Here is a 21,461-nt window from a genome sequence, read left to right on the forward strand (position 1 = left end):
TGGCATCAAGGTCAGGTTTCTCCTCCCATGGATACTTTTTTTGGCTTTAAACTGTTGTTAGTCTTGTATTGATGTCATTTCCCTAAATGAAATCTTGTATTGTGGAAGAGTAGCGTCGGATGGCTTGGAAACTATATAGTGGGCGGCAAAGAGTGATAGATTATCACGACACGAGTTTTGATATGTGGCTGAATGGGACAAATAAATGACACGATTCAATGTTGTGCCACGGAAGAGAGGAAACAAGCACAATAGACAAAAATATTTGAGCGTTTCTAAATTTCACTGCTTAAAAGAGTGTAATCTACCAATCCATTGACATTCTTTTTATATATAGTTGAATATTATTAAATTAACATATCCCATGCCTAGTGGGAGTTTAAAACTAGTATTACTTATAACATTAAACAAATACAATATTAACTCAAATGATTGAATTAACTAACCAAAACCCAGAAGAAAGAAGAATTATTCAAACCCATACTAAATAACTATGATTTAAAAATAATATTAAAAAAATATTTTCCCTTTTATACATCAATCTATGGGCTAATTGAGTGCAATTAATTAAGATAGTGATGGGCCCTTTAGGTCCAATATCAAGCCCAATTTAAAGTGAATCCGGAGTTGGGTTGACCCGATACCAATCCAAATTCCACTAGTTTCATTCTTTTGCTAACAATCCACTCGGTATCTCCTCCATGGAAGCATCGAATCAGTCGATCTCCTCCACTTTGTTTCTCATCTCCATCCAATCCTGAACATCGAAATTCCCTATTTACCCTCCTCGCCCTATCAAATTTCCCTCATCGCCCGAATTTTCCATGGCTTGACCCTTAAATCCGACTCAAATGGACTCTCTGCAAGGTCTCCCTCCACTATCGACTCTGTCCACCTCAGTTTCCTCTACCCTCAACGCTAAACTCGGCACCAACCATGATCTAACCCAAGCACCAAGTATCGTCGCCGAGTTTCTGACTCAGTGCGATGATCTGGAACGAAATCTAGTCCACCTCAACCGCACCCTCGAGTCAAACCTCGCATCTTACGCTTCCTTCTCTAATCGCATCGGCCACCTCTTCGGCATTGTAAATTCGAAATTGATCGATCTAGGTTCCTCCGTTTGCCTTCGGTCCTCCGTTTCAGGTTCGCATCAATGCAAAGTTTCGATTTTGATATTGATTTTCTCTTCTTCTTTTGTTTTTGAGTTTGTGCATGAAGAGCACTGGTTTTATCTTATTTTTTTTCTATGCGGAAACTTCTGTGTTATAGACGGACAAGGGTTGGGAGAGGAGTTGCCGTCGTTGGCCAAGGAGGTGGCCAGAGTGGAAGCGGTCCGGGCATATGCAGGTGAGAGTTCTAAAATGTCATAGATTATAGGAATTCTAAAATTCTTATTAAATTTAAGCAAAAGCACTAAATTTTTGTTTAGATAGTTAAGAAGAATTAATTCTTTATAGTGTTCTGGTATTTCTGTTGTTGTGTTTCAATATGCAAAGAAAGGTGTTTTTTGTTATTCTGTGGTTGAAATTGAGGTAAAATGCTTCATATTAGGGCTTACACTCTGCTTTTGCTATTTGGTTTCTTTCTTTTCTTATTACTTGTAAAATATATATATATAGAAAGCTAAAAGTAGCAGAAGTTTCAAACAAACATAGCCTATTAATCATTAATATGATTTATTCTCTTCTGGTAAGAGGATATTGATAGCCCATTGTTGCTTTTTCTCAATGACATGGAGGTAATACCTCCAAGTTGATGTCCTACCATCTGTAGATCTCACCCAACTTTATATTGGTTTATTGATATTTTTTTGGCTTGTTACCGGTTTCTTCTACAAGATGCATGTTAATATTTATTTGATTATAATTGTAATTTCTATTCATTCATGTTTCTTCATTAACAAAATGTTATCTGAATTGAAAGATCTTGGTCAGAATTCTTGGTTTACCAAGCCTCAAAGCTCAAGTAGTTCAAGCTATTAGATCCACATCTGGGCTAAATCACTACGGATTTTCCTTTGCTGTGATTTATGAGTCTTATTGTTTCTGAAATGATTTGCTAATCTGATCTAACTGTTGTATCTCCAATAGTTATGATTTGTGTTGCTTTTGGATCTATCAATGGTGGTCTATTAGCCACCAGTTGCACATTTGCTTGTACCTTCTTGCAGAAACATTTAGCAATTGGGTGTAATGAGAAATTTTAGCAGTTGAGTTTAGTAGGCAAAATTTATATTTGGTAGCATAGTTTGTACTTGCATTTGTTCAGTCCTTTTAGAATCAGATATAATACTAGACTGAAAACTCGGCTGCTGTTAGTGCTTTTGTGTCACAAAGGTCCTTTCGCTACTATTGGCATGATTAGGGTGGTTTAGTAATATAGATATCACTATCGCTGATCCCTTTTTAAGCTTTATTTAGGTGATTTTGTTGACTATAGGTCTAGGTTCTTGTCTTAGTTGTAGACTTATGCTAAAGATCAGACTATAGCCTCTTGAAAATGGACAAAGAGGATTGCTTTGATTGGAAAAGGAACTACTCAGCAAGACCTTCAGCAAAATTAGCTAGCTTTTTCTTGTATTTTTAATTTTATTTAGTTTTTCTCTTTTGAAACTTCCTTTTTGTTGCCTCTACGCAATTGTGATCTAATGCTCTCACCGATGCCTTTTTCCTTGAAAACTATCTTTTCTACCAGAGGTAGCATCAAAACTGGATAATTTAATTGGTGATATTGAAGATGCTGTCTCTTCTACTATGAACAAAAATTTAAGAAAGGATTCTTCCGCACAAAATTCAGAAGTAAGCACTAGAAAAATACAGTCATTCACACCATCTAATGGAAACTATTCTTTTTGCCTAAACCTGCTTCTTTCTTGATGTTGCAGGAGACCCGCATGGTTGCTATTAAAACACTCAAAGTGACCGAAGACTTGTTAACTTCAGTCACGAAGGCACGGCCTCAATGGGCATGTCTAGTCTCAGCTGTTGATCACAGAGTAGATCGATCTCTAGCAATATTAAGACCCCAGGCAATTGCTGATCACCGAGCCCTTCTCACATCCTTTGGATGGCCACCATCACTTTCAAATTTGACTTCCTCAAGTCTGGATGCAAGGAAATCAAGTGAAGTCCCAAATCCTCTTTTCACAATGCATGGTGATCTCAAACGTCGGTATTGTGAAAACTTTTTTGCCCTGTGCTGCCTGCAGGAGTTGCAGAGACAAAGAAAATCACGGCAACTTGAGGGCCATAATCGGGAGGTCGCTCTTCACCAACCACTTTGGGCAATTGAAGAGCTTGTCAATCCTGTATCTGTTGCATGCCAATGCCACTTTTCAAAGTGGATTGATAAACCAGAATTCATTTTTGCTCTGGTATATAAAATTACACGGGATTATGTTGATTCAATGGATGAGTTATTGCAGCCATTGGTTGATGAGGCAATGCTAACTGGTTACAGTTGCAAAGAAGAATGGATTTCTGCAATGGTAACATCCTTATCAACATATTTGGCGAAAGAGATATTCCCTATTTATATTGGTCAACTGGAGGAAGAGAGTGTGACTGGCATTAGATCACAGGCTAGGACATCTTGGCTCCATCTTATTGACTTGATGGTCTCTTTTGACAACCGGATAAAGCCTCTTGTAGAACAATCTGGGATCTTGCTTTCCCTCCTGGAAGATGGGACTCCGCGTAAGATTTCATCTCTATCTGTGTTCTGTGATCGACCTGACTGGCTTGATATGTGGGCAGAAATAGAGCTAGATGATGCAATGGAAAAACTAAAACCAGAGACAGATGAAGAAAGAAACTGGACTAAGAAGGTTCAGGGGGCAGATCTCTCTAATTCTGATGACTATAAATCCCCTGCAGTTTCCAGCATTACTTTTACTTGTTTATCATCTTTGATTGAGCGGTGTCGATTGTTGCCTACAGTTTCTCTGAGGTCAAGGTTTCTGAGATTAACTAGTACACCAGTCATAAATTTTTTTTTGGATTGCTTACTTCTCAGATGCCAAGAGGCTGAAGGATTGACTGCCTTAACTGATGATGATGCTCTAATCAAAGTTTCAAACTCTGTCAATGCAGCTCACTATTCCGAATCTATTTTAAAAGAATGGTGTGAGGATGTCTTTTTCCTTGAGATGGGATTGGATCAAGGTGAGCATCCTGGAGAGTCTGTTGCTGAATATAGTGGTCGCGAGGTTCCAATTGAAGAGTATGGAAATGGTATTTTCCATGAGGAGATTGTGAAGTTTGAAGATTTCAGAACACAGTGGGTTGAGAAGATAACTATGGTTATTTTAAGAGGATTTGATGCCCAATGCCGAGATTACATAAAGAACAGAAGACAATGGCAGGAAAAGAGTGAAGAAGGTTGGACTGTATCACAAACATTGATAGGGGCCCTGGATTATTTGCAGGCGAAAATGGCACTAATAGAAGAAAATTTAAACAGGGTAGACTTTGCGGGAATCTGGAGGAGCCTGGCAGCGGGGGTGGATAAATTGATATTTAACGGCATTCTTATGAGCAATGTGAAGTTCCAAGAGGAGGGGGTGGAGAGATTTGGGTATGATGTAGAGGTGGTATGGGGAGTATTTAGGGCATGGTGTTTGAGGCCGGAAGGATTCTTTCTGAAGGTGAGCGAGAGCTTGAAGTTGTTGAAGATGGAAAAGGAGCAACTTGAAGACTGCCTGAAAGGGGGGCAGAAACGGATGAAGGAGAATGGAATTAGGCATTTGAGTGTAGCTGAGGTAGAAAAGATTGGGAAAAACAGAGTATATACCAAGTAAAAAAAAGGCTTTTAATTTTGGTTCCCTTCTGTCATTGTAGCTGAATTACACAGTAGACTTGGACAAGGGAGTTAAAGTTGTCTCTGTTTGTATTTGGCTCTTCGATTATTAACCCATTCGTTTCAGAAATACAGTAGACCAATAAACAATGAAGATTGTTTTGTTCTTTTTTCACCATCATTCCTATTCAATTTTCAATACAGATTGTAAGGCTTCATTACCCAACCTTTCAAATATGTAGACAAATAAATTCCTATTCGACATTCAACATACATTAAACAAAGATATTACTATATCTATGAGCATTTATTAGCAATATCCTATATTGGATTATTTTAATATTATTTTTAAAAGAGAAAAAAAGAAAAAATATTTGGACTCTTATTATTGACTCTCATCTTCGTCCTAGGGTCATATTTATACCAATCATTATGGGTTAGGTTGCTCAATCCCTTCTAATGGCTCTTCCCCTTTCTGATGATAGTTTATGAAGTATACCACTAGATTTAACCAGGACGTTCCTTTTAATTGCCCGCTTCGAACAAATATGGGGACACCAAAAAGTATGTTGAACCTTCCCTCTCCAAACTTGCTTTGCTTAGTTGATGCTTCCCTTTGAGAATCGAAAACTCAATATTTGAAGTTAGAATTACAACATATGTCTCATTTCCTCCATTGTTGTAGTACATTCAAATTTGTCACTCTCAATCGAAACATCATGGGGTGATCTCTTGACTGTCCCAGTACAAATTGATGTGTTATTTCCTGCCATTATATCCAAACAACAAAGGAAAAAGAAACGGAGCCTACCAACTTTTAAATGAAGAAATTCTCACTGCCACAAAACATAATCCTAATAAAACACTGAGGTAAATCTGTAGAAGGCTGGACAAAACTTGAAAGAAATTTGGACGTAGCAAAAGAGAAAAAAAATTAGAGTTAAACAAGTGAAAAGGTAAAGCCCTAACTCACTCCCTCTATTTATAACGCAGCCATGGATCTTGGTTTACACCCATTGTGTGAAAATTAAGCAAACACGCTTGACACTTGCGTACGTTTCTCAACAATTTGCAGAAAGAAACCTCTCATAGAAGGACATGTAGCAGGGTTACATCATTCCCAATCCTTACCAAATCAAGGTTACCAAAGAGGCGTGTCCCCATTTAACACACATTTGCAAAATTTTCGCAGTGTTTAATTTTAAAAGCCAACCTTATATTCTGACTTTAAATTTCAAATTTTAAAATTACAAGTTGTAAATGTGCGAAATTACAAGGTATTCCAATCAACTTGATGAGTTTTGGCAAATCTTCTCACTATGTTTAACAGACTTAACAGAGATCACTTTTAACTTTTTTTCATTTTAGAAGAGCAATTGTTATACCACATCTACAAACCTTACACGTTTCATGCAAACTTCACACCAGATAAACATTGCATCTATTGATTGTTTAGCTATCTTAAAATATTATGTTACTAACTTATGAGGTAACATTACCATCCCTATAAGACAAGACAAGATATGACTATGGCACTAGTGAGATCCTGACACGTGGCACACCCCTTGTCTCATGTATATAAGCCTTCCCATTGCACAAAGGAGACAGAGGACAACAATAGAACAAAACACTCCATTCCATGCTTACTCTTTCGCTCTTCTTGTCAGCCACTCTTTCCACCCCTTTATTCACTTGTTACGACGACTATCCACCCTACTAAGGTGAATCGCCACAATCATCCTTATTTACTCCTCTTTGTTGATTTCTCATGTAAACAAATATTTACAATTAAATACATTAAAAATTAAATACTAAAATTATTTTCCATGCATTTAAATCTTTTATCACTTTACATAGCATACCTAACATTATACGAATTGTTCTAATAAAATAAACTTAAAAAATAGAGCAAGAGTGTAAATGATTAATTACTCTATGATAATTAAAATCAAAAAGAAAGTATTTTATAAATGAGCGTTTTTCCTTCTTGTCTTGAAAACCTAAAAGATATAATGATAAATTTAGTTGCTAATGTTTATCTATTTTGATATTTTAACTTTGATTTTTTTTAATCACTTTGGCACGTTGAATTTTTAAAATTTAATAGATTTACCTTTTTTACGATATAGATTGTTAAATTGATAAAACTTTAATGATTATTGACATGACAACTTGTATGACTATCTATGTGAACTTCATTATTAATGTGAACAATTCTTTTAAAAAAATTTTGTGAACAATTTTGAAATTTGTTTAATGTTCTATTTTTTTTTTAATTTTATGAAGTATATGTAGATTATCACGTGAGTTTTTATGTCAATATCGTTAAATTTTAATCATTCAATCAACTTTTCTATCAATAAAAAATAAATAAATAAATTAGAATTCGAAAGTTAAATAGAAAAATGATAAAAAAATTAAATCTAAAAAAATAAAGAATAAATATTTAAAGATAAATTTATGATTGTGAAAATTTAAAAGCAATGCATATATAAAATAATAGCAATTCTTTCAAACCCCAATAACAAACATTATTTTGAAACAAATCTTTTGTTTTATGTACATACGATATTTTGGGGGATTAGATATATAAAGTTTTTGGGACCAAAACCGAGGTGGTTTTTCTTTTCTTTTTTTTTTTAGCTTTCAATAGGTGTATTACAGAAATAGGATATTACCTGATTTAAAAAAGTTAAAAAAATAAAATCATCTCCACATCTAACATCTTTATAGTAGAAGTGTTCATAAATCATCTGAATTCAGGGGCTGAAAATTTTTAATTCGCTAAATTAATAAAATTAAAATTGTATTTTAAAAATAATAAAAAATTAATTTAATTCTTTAAAAATTATGAAGATATAAATTATTAAAATGATGAAATCGTATTTTTACTATCATAAAAATTATTACTAGAATCTTAATTGGCCTGAATATTAAAATTTACTTTGGCTGAGGCTTAGTTCAAAGATTAGAGATAGGTAAGTTGTTTTCGATGTGAGTACTTGGTATAGTTAAGGGCAAAGCTAAAATTTTTTTAGAGTCAAAATTAAATTGTAATTTTATAATAATAAAAATATAATTTCACTATTTGAATAACTTATATCTTTATCATTTTTAAAGGATTAAATTAAATTCTTATTATTTTTAGAGAGTTAAAGTACAATTTTATTTTTACTAATTTAAAATTTTAAAAATTTTAAAGGGTCTAAATGAAAAATTTTCCCAACCCTACTAGTGGTACAAATATTTATGTTGTAGTAAAGTGTTGAATAAAAGTCCAACCAAATCGGTAAAAAGATATCATATCCAAAGATAGAAAAAAAAAAAAAAAAAGGTAGTTGTGTGGTCCAATAATTTCCCCAACCTTAATGCTTGACCATTGAAAAACATGGCACTGCCATGCCATGCATGGCGCATGCACTCAGACTTTGAACATTGACCCTATAATTTAACCTTATCTCTATTATATTCATCCACCTTAGTTTTTTCGTATTGTTATTGATGTGTTTTTGTCCAAATTTTTAAAACATTTTTCACATATATATAATATGTATAATTATTTTTATCTGTAAATATAATTTTGATGAAGATAAAAAATATTAAATACTGGTTTAAAATATAAAAAAAATTAACAATTGGGATTTACTAATATAGACTTGTAGTAGCTGAAACAGATCGAAACACCTATTTTTAACGAAGTTAACATAGATTAGTAGGTATCAAATGGTATAACCAGCGGTACCAACCAACAATATTGCTAAAATCTCTCGTTCAACTCGTGGTTAAATAATTAATGACACCACATGGTTAATTTTTCATAATTTCAAATAGAGTTCAATTAAGAATTCTAGTCGAAATGCTGAATGAGTCTTAACTCGATTTGTATTGACATTGTTGTTAATGCAGAAGGACATGGCTTCAAGGGTTGCGAAAGAGTTATGAATAATTACTTTTTAGATATTAATAAAATATTATTTTTTATTCAAAAAGTATTATTTTATTGTTTGGATATAATAAATAAGAATAAACAATTTTTACACTGAAGTTTTAGATTTTATAAGTAGAGTCTAGTGGGCTAAATGGTGTGAAAGGTATAGTAAAAAGATGAAAAAAAATTAAATATATAAAAAAATAGATACATGTCACCTTGTCAATATTATTTGTGGAGTTTAAAAATTCTACATCCAAAATATAAAATAATTATCCAATAAATAATTTAATTTTTAATAGGTAAATACAACATTTAAAGTAGCTAAAAATGAATGTAAATAATTTTATTTAGGGCTAAAATGAAAGTTTTAAAAGTTGATATTCACTTTAATAAAGGGTCAGGTTGTGATTATGTGATAGTGTATAAAAATCATGTGAAAATCTTTTTAAAAATAACAACATTTTTTTATGAGCTAAATCTAAGTCTTACTCTAAACATTAAAAATTAGTTCCTAATTAAAGAAATTAATATATAAGGGCGAAGCTTGCTTTACTATTAGTTAATTTTGATTTGATTAATTAACACAAAAATTATAAAACAATTAAGATTAAAAATTATTAATTAATAAAAATTGATTTTGTGAATAATCTTAGAAAATATGTATATTTTAAATCACAAATTCTAGTTTCCAACAGCAGATTAGTCTTACAGTTAAACCGTTAGAATAGTTAACCAAACTGTCTTAGTCTTTGCTGTAACTTTTGGGACTGACTCATGGTCCCGATTTAAGACAACTACTTTCTAGAGAGAACAAAACTAAAAACACTGTATCAACATTATATATATATGTTGAAAAAATATAACACAAATGATGAAACAATAGGAATATAGGAATTAATAGATCTAACATTTTTAAACAAATAATATGAATATACAAAATTAATTATTAATCTACATCCATTTAACGCAACATAATATGAGTATAAGAATGATTAAATGTATTCCTCTTCTCCATTCTCACAGCAGATTATGGGTATTTAAGTGAAACAGTACGGTCAGCAACCGGAAATTTAGGGCGAAATTATGAAGTCGGTAAATCAAGACAAAGAAACAATAGTTCCAGGAGGGGAGGGATCTAGAAAATACAAGCCCTGACATGTGAGTCGGTCCTAGTTTTCTTTTGTCTTTTGTTTTCCTTTTTAACCTTTGTCTTTATTGCTTTCTTCCTCCCTAATCGCATATTTAAGTAAAGTTGGGTTATCTGGAATGTGAGGGGTTTGGGATATAGCATTTTAAAAATTTTGTAAATTGAGTAATAAATTATTTATAAATATAATGTTTATAACTTTTTTTTAAAATTTATAAATTTGGTAAAAGTTTGTTTACTAATGAATTTGAAATTCTTAAAACATTTTTTGATTTAATAAAAACGTATTTGTTGACTGTTCTAATATATTTTATATTGAATCTTAACTATCATACTTACCATTTATATAATAATTGAAACCCAAATCTAAAATTTCAAATTCAAGTTCCCAAACAGAATCCTTCTAGTTTTTAGAATCGAATAGGTGGTTAAATTGATCAGGTTATTGCTTTAATTGGTTGGACTAATTCTATTAAATAAATCACTAAAAAATTATAAAATTTAAAAAATCTGGTTCAACCATCCGATTCAATTGGTTTTTAATTTAATTTAATCAGTCCGTAGCGATTCTCAAATAATTAATAGGTTTAATGTTTTTCTCCGAAATCTAAATGAACACCTTAACAAATTTTCAATCTCATCGGTCTGACTGGTCCATTCTGTGAACAAAATATGGAAGAATAAGATGACAAATATGTTTCTATCTATTTAATGAAATTTTGATTTTTCATTATTAATTTAAATGTATTTGATTATATTTGATACTTTTACGATTATTTAATATTTAGCTATACTTATTTAATCATGATTACTTTTTGTTAGATGTTTTGAAATATCATATCTATGTTTGCTTCATATAATAATAATAATAAAAGAAGTATCGTTCATAATAAAATTTTATTACAACCCAAAAGAGTGGAACTAACCAAAGGTTAAAAAAAACACTGTAATAAGCACATCTTAATGACACCAAAATAACACACTTGACCCACGTCTAAATGAAACCAAAAAGCACCTGAGTACAAAGAACTTCATAAAGCACCAAAATATTGTAGCAAACCTACATCATAAAAGCACCTAAAGTTTTTTTACAAAACAACTAATCACAGAAAATCCACTTCAATTATATGTAGCCCTCCTAATGAATTCAATATTTGCCAATTCTACAACTACCTCTTCTTCTTACTCTCTAAGAGCCCACATTTCTTCTACTCCTTAACCATGTCTCTCTTCCCCCACAATGTGGTGGCATCCCCTCAATATTTTCTATTACCTTAATGTCACCTATTGAAATAGATTTCTTTTTTTCCTATTTTCTTCTTCTTTTTCTAGCAAAATCCCTAAGTTACTTGAACCAATCTTCATCACTACTATCTAGCCTTTTCTCTTGGATCTAACCTATCAACATGCATAACACAACTTCAGATTGCATGCCCAACAATATTACCAACTAAAGGGATTTCATCTCGGTTCGTTGCATCAAAGCCCTCCACTTCAAACTTCAAAATCGCTTTATCAAGCTCTCAATCCATTATAAAACTTGAATTGTTTCAACCCTCATCACACATGATCGGGAAAAGTTTTCGTGGGAGAGTTCAATCATTATAATTGTATGACAGCGAGAATACAAAGAGCAAGAGTGAGAGTGAGATTAAATCATCTTGTACAGTTGAAATTATAGAGGATTATTCACTAGGTAAGTCTTCGCAAACATAAGATTGGATACGAACTACGTAATCAATTGATCATGTTCTTTATCTTACTTTTTAATTGCTTTCAATAGTTGCAATTCATGTTACAACTCATGCAATTCATGTTACAACTCAACCAGCAACTCAACACTTGTCAATATTGTAAATGAAATGTATAATTTAAATGTTTTTAAGAGTTAGAATACTTGTAGAAGATTGACCATACTTCAAATTAAGAAAGGATGCATTTTACAAACTAGCGTAGTGGTCATTTTCAGCAACTGATCTACACTGTAAATTACACTTTATGTTTAAGAGTTGGATTACTTATTGTATTCAAAAGTTTTAGCTTAAACTAATTGTGGTAGTGTTTGGAAAGTAAAGATTTTAGATTTTAGACTTGGATTTCAAAAATACTGTAAAATAAGTGGCAAACTACGTAGAAATGTAATATTTATGATAATTTCTCAAATCAATAGATTTATTAGATACCTATGTAATAATGAATTTGAATTTGACAAGTTCATGTTTTTATATTTTTCTAATGTATATTATATTGAATCTCAATTAATTTGTTCATAATATATGCATCTTATTTTTATCATTTACATAATAAAAAAAATCCAAATTTTTAAATAGGACAATGTAACTTTTGGCCCCTAAATTTGGCAAGCAGGTCCACATTGGTCCCTAAATTTTTTTTTATCCACTGTAACCCTTGAACTTGAACTTGAAAATCATAATTCATTTAAGTCCATTTTGTTAAAGACCATGGAAAAAATGGGGATAATGTAACCTTTGGCCCCCTAACTTGACAAGTAGGTCCACATTGGTTCCTTGAACTTGACAACAAAGTTCACTTTGGTACCTATACTTTTTTTGTTCACTTTGGTACTTGAACTCGACAACTAAGTCTATTTTAATCCTAAAACTCAAAAAATCTAAAAGTTTGATAATGTGACACTCTGAATTTGAAAAATAAAAAAATTTAGATGATGATGTGGCACAAACTCCAAGTGTCATATTTAGTGTTTTAATAATTGAACCGACAATTAAATAGGTTAGACCACCAATTCTCAATTCAACCAGTTCGATAGATTCAGCCGTCGGACCAACGATAATTAAATAAATAATTAAAAAGATTAAAAATCTAAAAAGAGTAAAAATAATATAAAACCAGTTTTACTTGGCTTTTTAGATTTTTATAAATTTTTATTTATTTATTTAAATATTGTTGGTTCGATAGTTGAATCGATCGAACTAATTGAATTAAGAACTAGTGGTCTAACATGTTCAACCATCAGTTCGATGAGTAAAAATTGAATATAACACTCTAATATTATATCACATGATTATCTAAAAATATTTTATTTTTCAAGTGATGAATTGGCGTGGTCTCAAGGTGTCACATCATCAAACTTTTAAAAATTTTAAAGTTCTAGAATCAAAATGGACCTAGTTGTCAAGTTTAAGTGCCAAAAACTTTAAAAAAAAAGTATAGGTTCCAAAATGAACTTAGTTGTCAAGTTTAGGAACCGATGTTCAAGGGTCAAAAGTTACATTATCCCTAATTTCTGTTACGATCATTAACAAAATAGACTTAAATGAATAATGATTTTCAAATTTAGGGGTCAAAGTGGATAAAAAAAAGTTCAGAGACCAATGTGGATCAACTTACCAAATTTAAAGGTTAAAAGTTATATTGTTTTTTAAAATTTATGCCAAATATAGGATAAACATATTTAGGGTAGGTTTAAATGGGTGATTGGGTGCGGTGTGATGCGATGCGTTTAATTTACATTTTGTCTTATGCTATAATATTTAATTTTACTGTCACCGCTATTTACAAATAAACGTACCACCCATCTAAAACACTAGTACTAATTTGAACAACTATAATTTCAAATTATTGTTTAATAAGTGCTTTTTTAAAAACTAATAATTATAAATACATATTGATCATTTATTGGTTGAGCCGAGGGTGGACGCGGATGGATATTTTTCGCTACTTTAGACTAAGAGAAAAAAGCAAGTGTTTTAATCTCTAAACAGTTGTCTAGATCCTACCATATCTATATTAGATTTTCATGGGCCAAGCTGCCCAGATTTTAAACTTTTCAACAAACGGAAAACGAAGATTAAATCTTTGATATTAATAGTAACTTTATATTGGTTTAATTATTTGTTTTTTATTAATTTATAGAGTAAAAACTTAAATGTTACAGTATATTTAAAATATTTTTTTATATATTTAGAATTTAATTTTTATATTTTTATTTTTAAGAATTTAATTCTTTAATTTTTGAATTTAAAATTTTAGGTCCATTTGTTAACATTTTTAAAAATTTTTCGTTAAATTTACTGGTGTGACATTTTGAAATAAAAAAAATATAACAAAAAAAGAAAATATTGTAATGTGCATGAATTTAGTAAAGAATTTTAACTTTGCTAACAATTCTTAAAATTCATATCATAATTGTAATTAAAATAAAGTATTTAGACTAACTAATAATATTATAAAAGTTGAGATATCAAATTATATCAAAATTAAAGTACATAGATGAAATTTTAAAATTGAACGAAATATAGGAATCAAATGAAAATTTAACCATTTTTATAATTAAAAAATAAAAAAAGTTTGGAATTGAAATTTACCTATTATGTTCCAATGTTAAAGAAAAGAAAGGAAAAAACAGAGGTAGGAGTCCTATAGATTTTCAAAAACCACTACTATTTATATGAAAATTTGATATTGTCTAAAATTATATATGAATTTAGATTTAATTTTTATTAATATTTTTATCGATATGATATTAGTTTACGTTAATATATATTACATGTATAACTAATTATACTTATTTAATATGAAAATAATTAGTTTATTTATTTGTAAAATATATATTATTTAATCAAAATTAAAATTTCATATAAATAATTATGTGAAATTAAATATTCAATTAAAAACTGAGATTTATTCCATTTGCATTTCATTTTGTTATCTAAATGGATAATGTAATAAATAGAGCCTGAAGTTTAGTTGAAAAAACCAATGGAAGCAGCCTCCTCATCCTTACCGCCAACACAGTTAAATACGATTTATGATGTAGCTTTGACAAATCCGATCATGTGGCAGAAGATTTGTCCATATTTTCTTTACATTTAAAAATAATATATTAGTTTTTAATAATATAAACAAATAAATAATTTTTTTAAATTTTACTAGTTACAATATTTTGAAGTTTATTTTTAAAAAAGTGAATTACGAAATCAAATATTTTTTTTATTTTCATTTGCTGAAATTATATAACAATAAAATTGATTTAAAATTATATTTTAAGATATTAGTAATTACTTTTTAAATATATTATTACTTAAAATATAAAAAAATACGTTAAGATATTGAAATATTTAGCCAATATTAACTTCAGAAAATTTCATAATAACTTCAAATTTACAATATCTAAATTTATTTTCTATATTCTAAATTTTAAAAATGAAATTTTTTTTAATCTAGTAAATAAACATTTTGTAAAAAATATAGTTTAATAGTTTTGAATTATTATAATATTCAAATATGAAATTAGATAATAAAAACTTTGGTTTTAGAAAAATTTGTATATTAATTTCTAAATAAATTTGGTGTTGTCAAGTGTAGGACTTAATTTATCAATGTCTTTATCATCATCCTGATGTTGCTAGTAACGATTTAAGCTATGCAAATTATCCATCACTACAGCAGTGTTTAACTGACGGTCAATGTCATTTATCATTGCTGATGTTAGATACCATAATAATCAACAATTTGATAGTATAGATACCACGTTCAATATTTTTAAAATATAAGTACCATAATAACAAATTAGCTAAATTTAAGGGATCATTTATAACAATATCCCTTTTCACAAAAATTAAGTCTCGCCATTGACTGCGAGTGTGAACCAAAGTTGTGACTAGAGGAGGCAAATTGCACGAGACAAACAGGAAAATGGCTGTGCCTGAATTAACACATATAATATATTAGAAATTATATCACACTAATATACGTGTGATCACATAGATAAATACGTTTATAAATAACATATAATAAATAATAAAATATAAATTTTAAAATTAATAATAATATATGTTGACACCATTTTTTTGAATGAAAACGGGGTCGACTTGGATTTAAAAAAAGAATGAAAACGGGAGTCGCCACCAATCCTTTTTGACGAGGTGTGATCGGGTCACCTCAAAAAGTGGTTGTTTTTAATAAATGATTTAATTTTATTAAAACAACAATTTTGGTCTACGAAATTCAGAAAAATGAGTTCGGGAGCCGGTTACGCACGAGGAAGGATTAGCACCCTCGATACGCCCAAAATTGGTACCTAGTTGATTAATTAGTGTTTTAGTGTCGAAAATTGAAAATTCGAAGAGTTTTTAAAAAAAATGCGATCCTTAAAAGAAAATCTGATATCGTGAATTGAAACATAAGATTCTCTTGTTCCGAAGGAATATCACATCCAGCACGTTAGGACACGATACTCTAAACCATCGAAACCAAGATCACCTTATAGTTTAACGAAACCATAATTTGAAGCTTTAAGAGGATATTTGGCTATTTAGTCAAACGAGAAATCGAAACCCAGCACGTTAGGGCACGTTTCCTCGAGTTTCCAAACGCGAAATATTGCCTTATTTAGAAAAATTTTCCTTTTGGTGTTTAGTGTCAATGCTTGACAAAACAATAACGAATGCGACAAGGTGAGCAAAGTAAAGTGAGTAACAACAATGCAATAGGCAAAATGAAATGACGAGGCGATTACATAAACAAAGCATACAAATAAATAAATAAAACTAACATTTAAAAAAAAAAGCACAAGCGTACACGAATAAATAAACAAACACCAAATAACAATGATGACAATAAATACAATTATGTAAAAATGTATACGCATGTATAATTTTAAGCCATAAAATAAGAAATGCATATAAATTATAGAATACGAAAACATAGGTAAATATATACATAAGATGGTATAGAAATATGTACATGGAAATGTATAAGAACTATATCTAAATACTATATGTAAAATATATTAAAATAGAGACATAATATTCGTAGATAAATATATATATAAAACAAATATGTGTAATATAATTTTAGGATATATGCGTAAATGTATATATATTTAAAGAATGCATAGGTGATATACAAATATACTAACAAAATAATGATATTAAATCCTTAATAATACTACATAACACATACAGGTTAGTATTAAGTAGAATAACAACAATAAAATACTAAAAATATAATAATAGTAACCTTAATAGAATATATTAGTATAAATAATATTGAAATTAAAATAAAATAATGATGAGAAGTAAAAAGGGATGAAAATTGAAATAAAAAAGGTTAGGGGGAATTTTAAAAAGAAATATATAAAAGAGAAGGACCAATTGGAACACGCTAAAACACGGGAAGGATTAAAAGTGCAAATATCCTGTCCTCTCGAAACGCAGCGTTTAGTGGGGGATCAAAATAAAAAACGCGCTTGAATTTTAAGCCAATTTAAAAGGAATGAAAATCTAATCGCAAAAGTTTAGAAAAGCGGAAGGGTCATTCGCGCAATTAGACCCTTCCGCAAAAACACGCGGATCCTCCTCGTGGGTCAGGTCGGGTCGGTCCGACCCAGGGCAAAACGACGTCGTTTTATCCCCTGGGTCAGTTTCGCAAAACGTCGCCGTTTTATTAACAGTATAAAAGCTAAATTTCCTTTCTTATGTTCATTTCAGCTGAGTCTTAGGAAAAAAAAAGGGAGAAAGGGATTTTTCTCTCTGGGGAAGCCCAGAAACCGGCCAGGAAAGCCACTGCACGCCGTCACAGCTCCACCGCGCCGGCCACCGTACACGGTGGCCGGAAATCGCCTTAGGTAAAAATTTCTCTTTTTTTTTGTATTTTATTATATGCATATACAGGTGAGTGCAAATCTGAAAATAAAAAGAAATGAAAAAATATCAGAAACCTTGACTTGTCTTTGCCGTTGTTCTCTTCTTCTTTCTCTTTTTTGCTAGTAGCGTTTCCGATTTTAGGGCGTTTTAAATCTCCCCTTTTTGATGCTTTTCTATGCTACTTATGATGTTTTAGCTTTTGTATATTTGTTGTTGAAATCCTTTTTTTGAGTTTTTTCGAATTTTTCACTGCCCAGTAAAGAGAAAGAAAGGCCCCCCCTCCCCCTCTACATTCGGATCTGGCCTTTATAGCCATTTCTATACAACATTTTTTAAAATTCTGGCCATTGCTCCTTGTCGTCTGCTCTGTCTTGGTGTTTGTTTCATTTTGCAGGGTATGGAGGGCCAGACGCGTGCGTGGAGAGTGGTGGTGGTAGTGCGCAAGGTGGCCAATAGTTAGCCGTTGGTGGGAAGCGGCGGCTAACAAGATGGGAGCTAGGGCTTGCTGCTGAAATCTTTTAAGCAAATGGGCTGTTAGGGTTTTAAAATTTGGGCTCAGGTAGTTTTAGGATTGGGCTAGGTTGGTTTAGGGTATTGGGCTAGGTTAGTTGGGTTTTGGGTTTAGCCCAAAATTGGCCTGTACAATATATATGTAATATATGTTAAATTAAAATAGAAATTAGTTTAAAATTGTGAATAAAAAAATTAAATAAATAAATACATCATATTAAGAATATTAAATACATTCAAATTGTACAACATAATATTGTCATTTTTTCATGAGTTGCTATCGAATTAACTTATGACACTAAAAATTCACATAAAAACCAAATGTTACTTTAGTTAAAATGACAAAATTGGTAAACAATATATAATGTTTTGAGTTTAAATTCCGTAAGTAAGAATTTTTTTTAGATTTTATATAAAAAGATAAAAATATCATTAAATTAATAACAATTATTTTATTAAAATAAATTCTATTTAGTAATTTAATAATTGAATTAGACCTAATTTTAGATAACAACAATTCAATCAAAATATTTGTATATAATATATATGTATTGCAAGAGACAAGAGGAACCAATTTGGTAAGATGTAAACATCTGTATTTTGTACATTTTTCGTAGATATATATATATAATCTTTATTTAAAAATTCAATTAGATAGTTCATAAACACTAATTTAAAGATTAAAAAATATTTGACAAAAAATTTAGACTATTTTATACAAATTAAAATAAAAAATGCAAATCAAAACAAAAAAATATATAGAGAGAGACAGAATGAATTATATGAAATTGTAATTCCGCGTCATTCTTATCATATTTTTCCTCCTGATTTTGAGGTTTTTTTAGTTAGATTTCAATTTTTTTAGGAGGAAAAAAGATGAAAATTAGGAGGAAAAATTTAATTTGTCATTCTTCTAGTGAAAAAAATAAAAATGAATCATAGTTTTATACAATCTTTTCTCATGTATGTAAACACACTTAATTAAATTTTATCATATCATATATTTATATTTTAAAATTATTAAAAGTGATGCTAAAGTTGTCTTTCCTCTACTTATATAAAAATATATGTATGCCTTAGTTACCAACTAAATTTTGACAAGTGTCAATTTAGATATGGAAACTTTGCATTAACAAAAAAGTCTAATATATTTTCATATAATGAAACAAAAAGTATTTCATTTCAAACTGAGTTAAGCATGGCCTGCACAGTTGTGGGCCAAAGTAATGCAGAAATATGTGACGAATGGAGTCTCCTGTTTGATTATTTTAGGTAAATCAGAAAACCAACAACAAAATTTTATTTTTTAAATATGTTTTTATCAACTACCACATTTTGCAATCTAACCCTCGAACTCTCTTTATAAGCAGCCTACTTCCTCCTATGTCAAACTCCACCACACCATTATCAGTAATTTATAAAAGAGTGTTGGAAGGAAAAGAGCAAAAAAGGTAGCTAGGGTTCTTCATGTCTGGAGCTTCAAACAATATCACAGATGATGAGCTCAATGCTCTCATCTTAAGACTTGGAACATTGCTTCCTCAGCTCAATCATGGCCGCCATGGCAGGGTAGTGTTTTCCTCTCTCTTTTCTTTATCCTATCCTCCTCTCTTGTTTCCATGTCATTGACAAGGCTGAAGTAACTGAAAGCCATGCATGGTTAGGCAAGCTCTTTAGTCTTTAGGATGACAATGTTCTGGTAATAACTGAACAATAAACAACAGGGAACCCTATGATCCTATGCAGACATTTTGGACTGACAATCATGATCAGGATAAACTGTTTTATTTTATGTAATAACCCTTTTTTTGGGATGATTTTATGTTTGTAGGCATCACCATCGACAACGAAAATTTTGAAAGAAACATGCAGTTATATCAGAAGATTACAGAAAGAAGTAGATGATTTGAGTGAGAGGCTATTGCAATGTCTAGATTCCATGGATATAACTAGCTCTGATGCTGAATTTCTTACAAATTTGCTTCAACAGTAAAGCTTGTCCCCTTTCCTTTCTCAAATTGTCTCAAGTTTCAACGACAGACAAATGCATGTGTCTTTTTTTTTTTGGCTATGTGGAAACTGTTTGTTAGTTAATATCCGAATTTGATTGGGCCTGGGAGAGTAATTAGAGTATAAATAATGTATATAAAAATTGAAAGTACTTTTCCAACTTTCATTGTATGATTGTATCTGTCTCATCTTGTTCTTCCTTCCTTGTCTCCATTACACTAAAATATTTTGGTGTTGGGCCCATCGAATTATAACAATTAATATCTTTTATTTTTCCCAGTTTTCCTATGTCTCTACCATTATTTTTTTTCCTCTTTACAAAATCTGAATCCAAGATTTTACATATTTTTTACCACTCAAGATTTTACATTTTAACCCTATAAATTTTGAAAAAAATAAACAATTTAATTCTTATAATCAATATTTAAAAATATAATAATTTATGTTCGGCCACTCCAAAACTTTCATGTTTAGTTTTTAAAAGTATTATAGAAATTTGTAATATATTTTATGTCTATCGTACGTGAATTTAAGTTTGTAGTTTCTATTTTTGAGTTTAACTTAATTAGATTAATTGGATTATGTAAGGCTAAACTTGTAGTTATAAATAAATAAATAAATAAATAAATAAAAGAAAGGGTGGGTGGGTGGGTGGGTGGTTAAAAGAAAGAATAGTCCATATTTTAAGGAGAGGTGAACAATGTAACGGATTGCTAAACAACCAGTATCATCACCAACAAACATTACATGAAATGTCAAACTCCATCAGTAATCAAAATAGTAGACAATCTGTATAATAGGTGTTGATAGTTCAATTATGGTCAACCCTGGGAACCACATATTGGATTCAGGAGGCACCAGCTTGCTATCCTAGCACTGCAAAGAACGGATAGTTATCGCTGCTCTGTGAAACCAACCTCACGCATTACCATTCTCCCTAGGATCCCACGAGACCCACAGCTTTCGCTCAAATCCCACGGATCGCTCCTTGCTTGGAAAGGGCAGGCCGGTGATTTGTCACAATGAATCCGACCGCTTAAGCCAGACCAGATATTCTATAACCCCAAATACCCCCACCTGGGTCACAAGCTTGCGTTATCAGGCTCGGCGAATGACGGCATTGCTTCCATCCTATATAAAGAACATGAACACTTTTCCTAAAATATCGACGTGGGATTAGTTTACCTTTTCTGAGTCTGCTGTTGTCAGGTTTTTTGAGTTTAAGACCTTATAAGCAGCTTAAATTCAATGCTCTGATTAGTATTGATGATTGACAAAGATCAACTCGACACAGTCAAGTGAAACTAAATAGAAATTTCCATGTCTGGACAAAACCCTGGCATATTTGACAAACATATCAAGTGCTGAAACGATAACCCCATGTCACAGGCACGAGTTAATTGAAGAATAGCAATACTGTTTTTAATTAATTAAT

General features: G+C 30.8%; 2 protein-coding genes across 3 annotated transcripts; both read left to right on the top strand.

Annotated features, from left to right (window-relative positions):
• Positions 1-650: 650 nt before the first annotated feature.
• LOC107940005 (RINT1-like protein MAG2) lies at positions 651-4,975 on the top strand. Of its 2 annotated transcripts, XM_016873413.2 has the most exons (4): positions 651-1,146; positions 1,273-1,350; positions 2,698-2,801; positions 2,888-4,975. In XM_016873413.2, exons 1-4 carry the CDS (start codon positions 852-854, stop codon positions 4,799-4,801), a joined length of 2,391 nt encoding a protein of 796 aa, XP_016728902.1. In that variant the 5' UTR covers positions 651-851; the 3' UTR covers positions 4,802-4,975. The 2 variants fall into 2 exon arrangements, with proteins under 2 accessions (XP_016728902.1, XP_016728903.1); XM_016873414.2 differs by lacking the exon at positions 2,698-2,801 and having other exon boundaries at positions 1,040-1,146.
• Positions 4,976-19,389: 14,414 nt separating this feature from the next.
• Positions 19,390-20,304, top strand: LOC107941927 (transcription factor ILI3). Its single transcript, XM_016875552.2, has 2 exons — positions 19,390-19,585; positions 19,848-20,304. The coding sequence occupies exons 1-2, from the start codon at positions 19,484-19,486 to the stop codon at positions 20,007-20,009; spliced, it is 264 nt and encodes an 87-aa protein (XP_016731041.1). The 5' UTR covers positions 19,390-19,483; the 3' UTR covers positions 20,010-20,304.
• Positions 20,305-21,461: the final 1,157 nt, after the last annotated feature.

The sequence above is a fragment of the Gossypium hirsutum genome, chromosome A12, assembly GCF_007990345.1.
Source record: "Gossypium hirsutum isolate 1008001.06 chromosome A12, Gossypium_hirsutum_v2.1, whole genome shotgun sequence".
Classification (NCBI taxonomy): domain Eukaryota; kingdom Viridiplantae; phylum Streptophyta; class Magnoliopsida; order Malvales; family Malvaceae; genus Gossypium; species Gossypium hirsutum.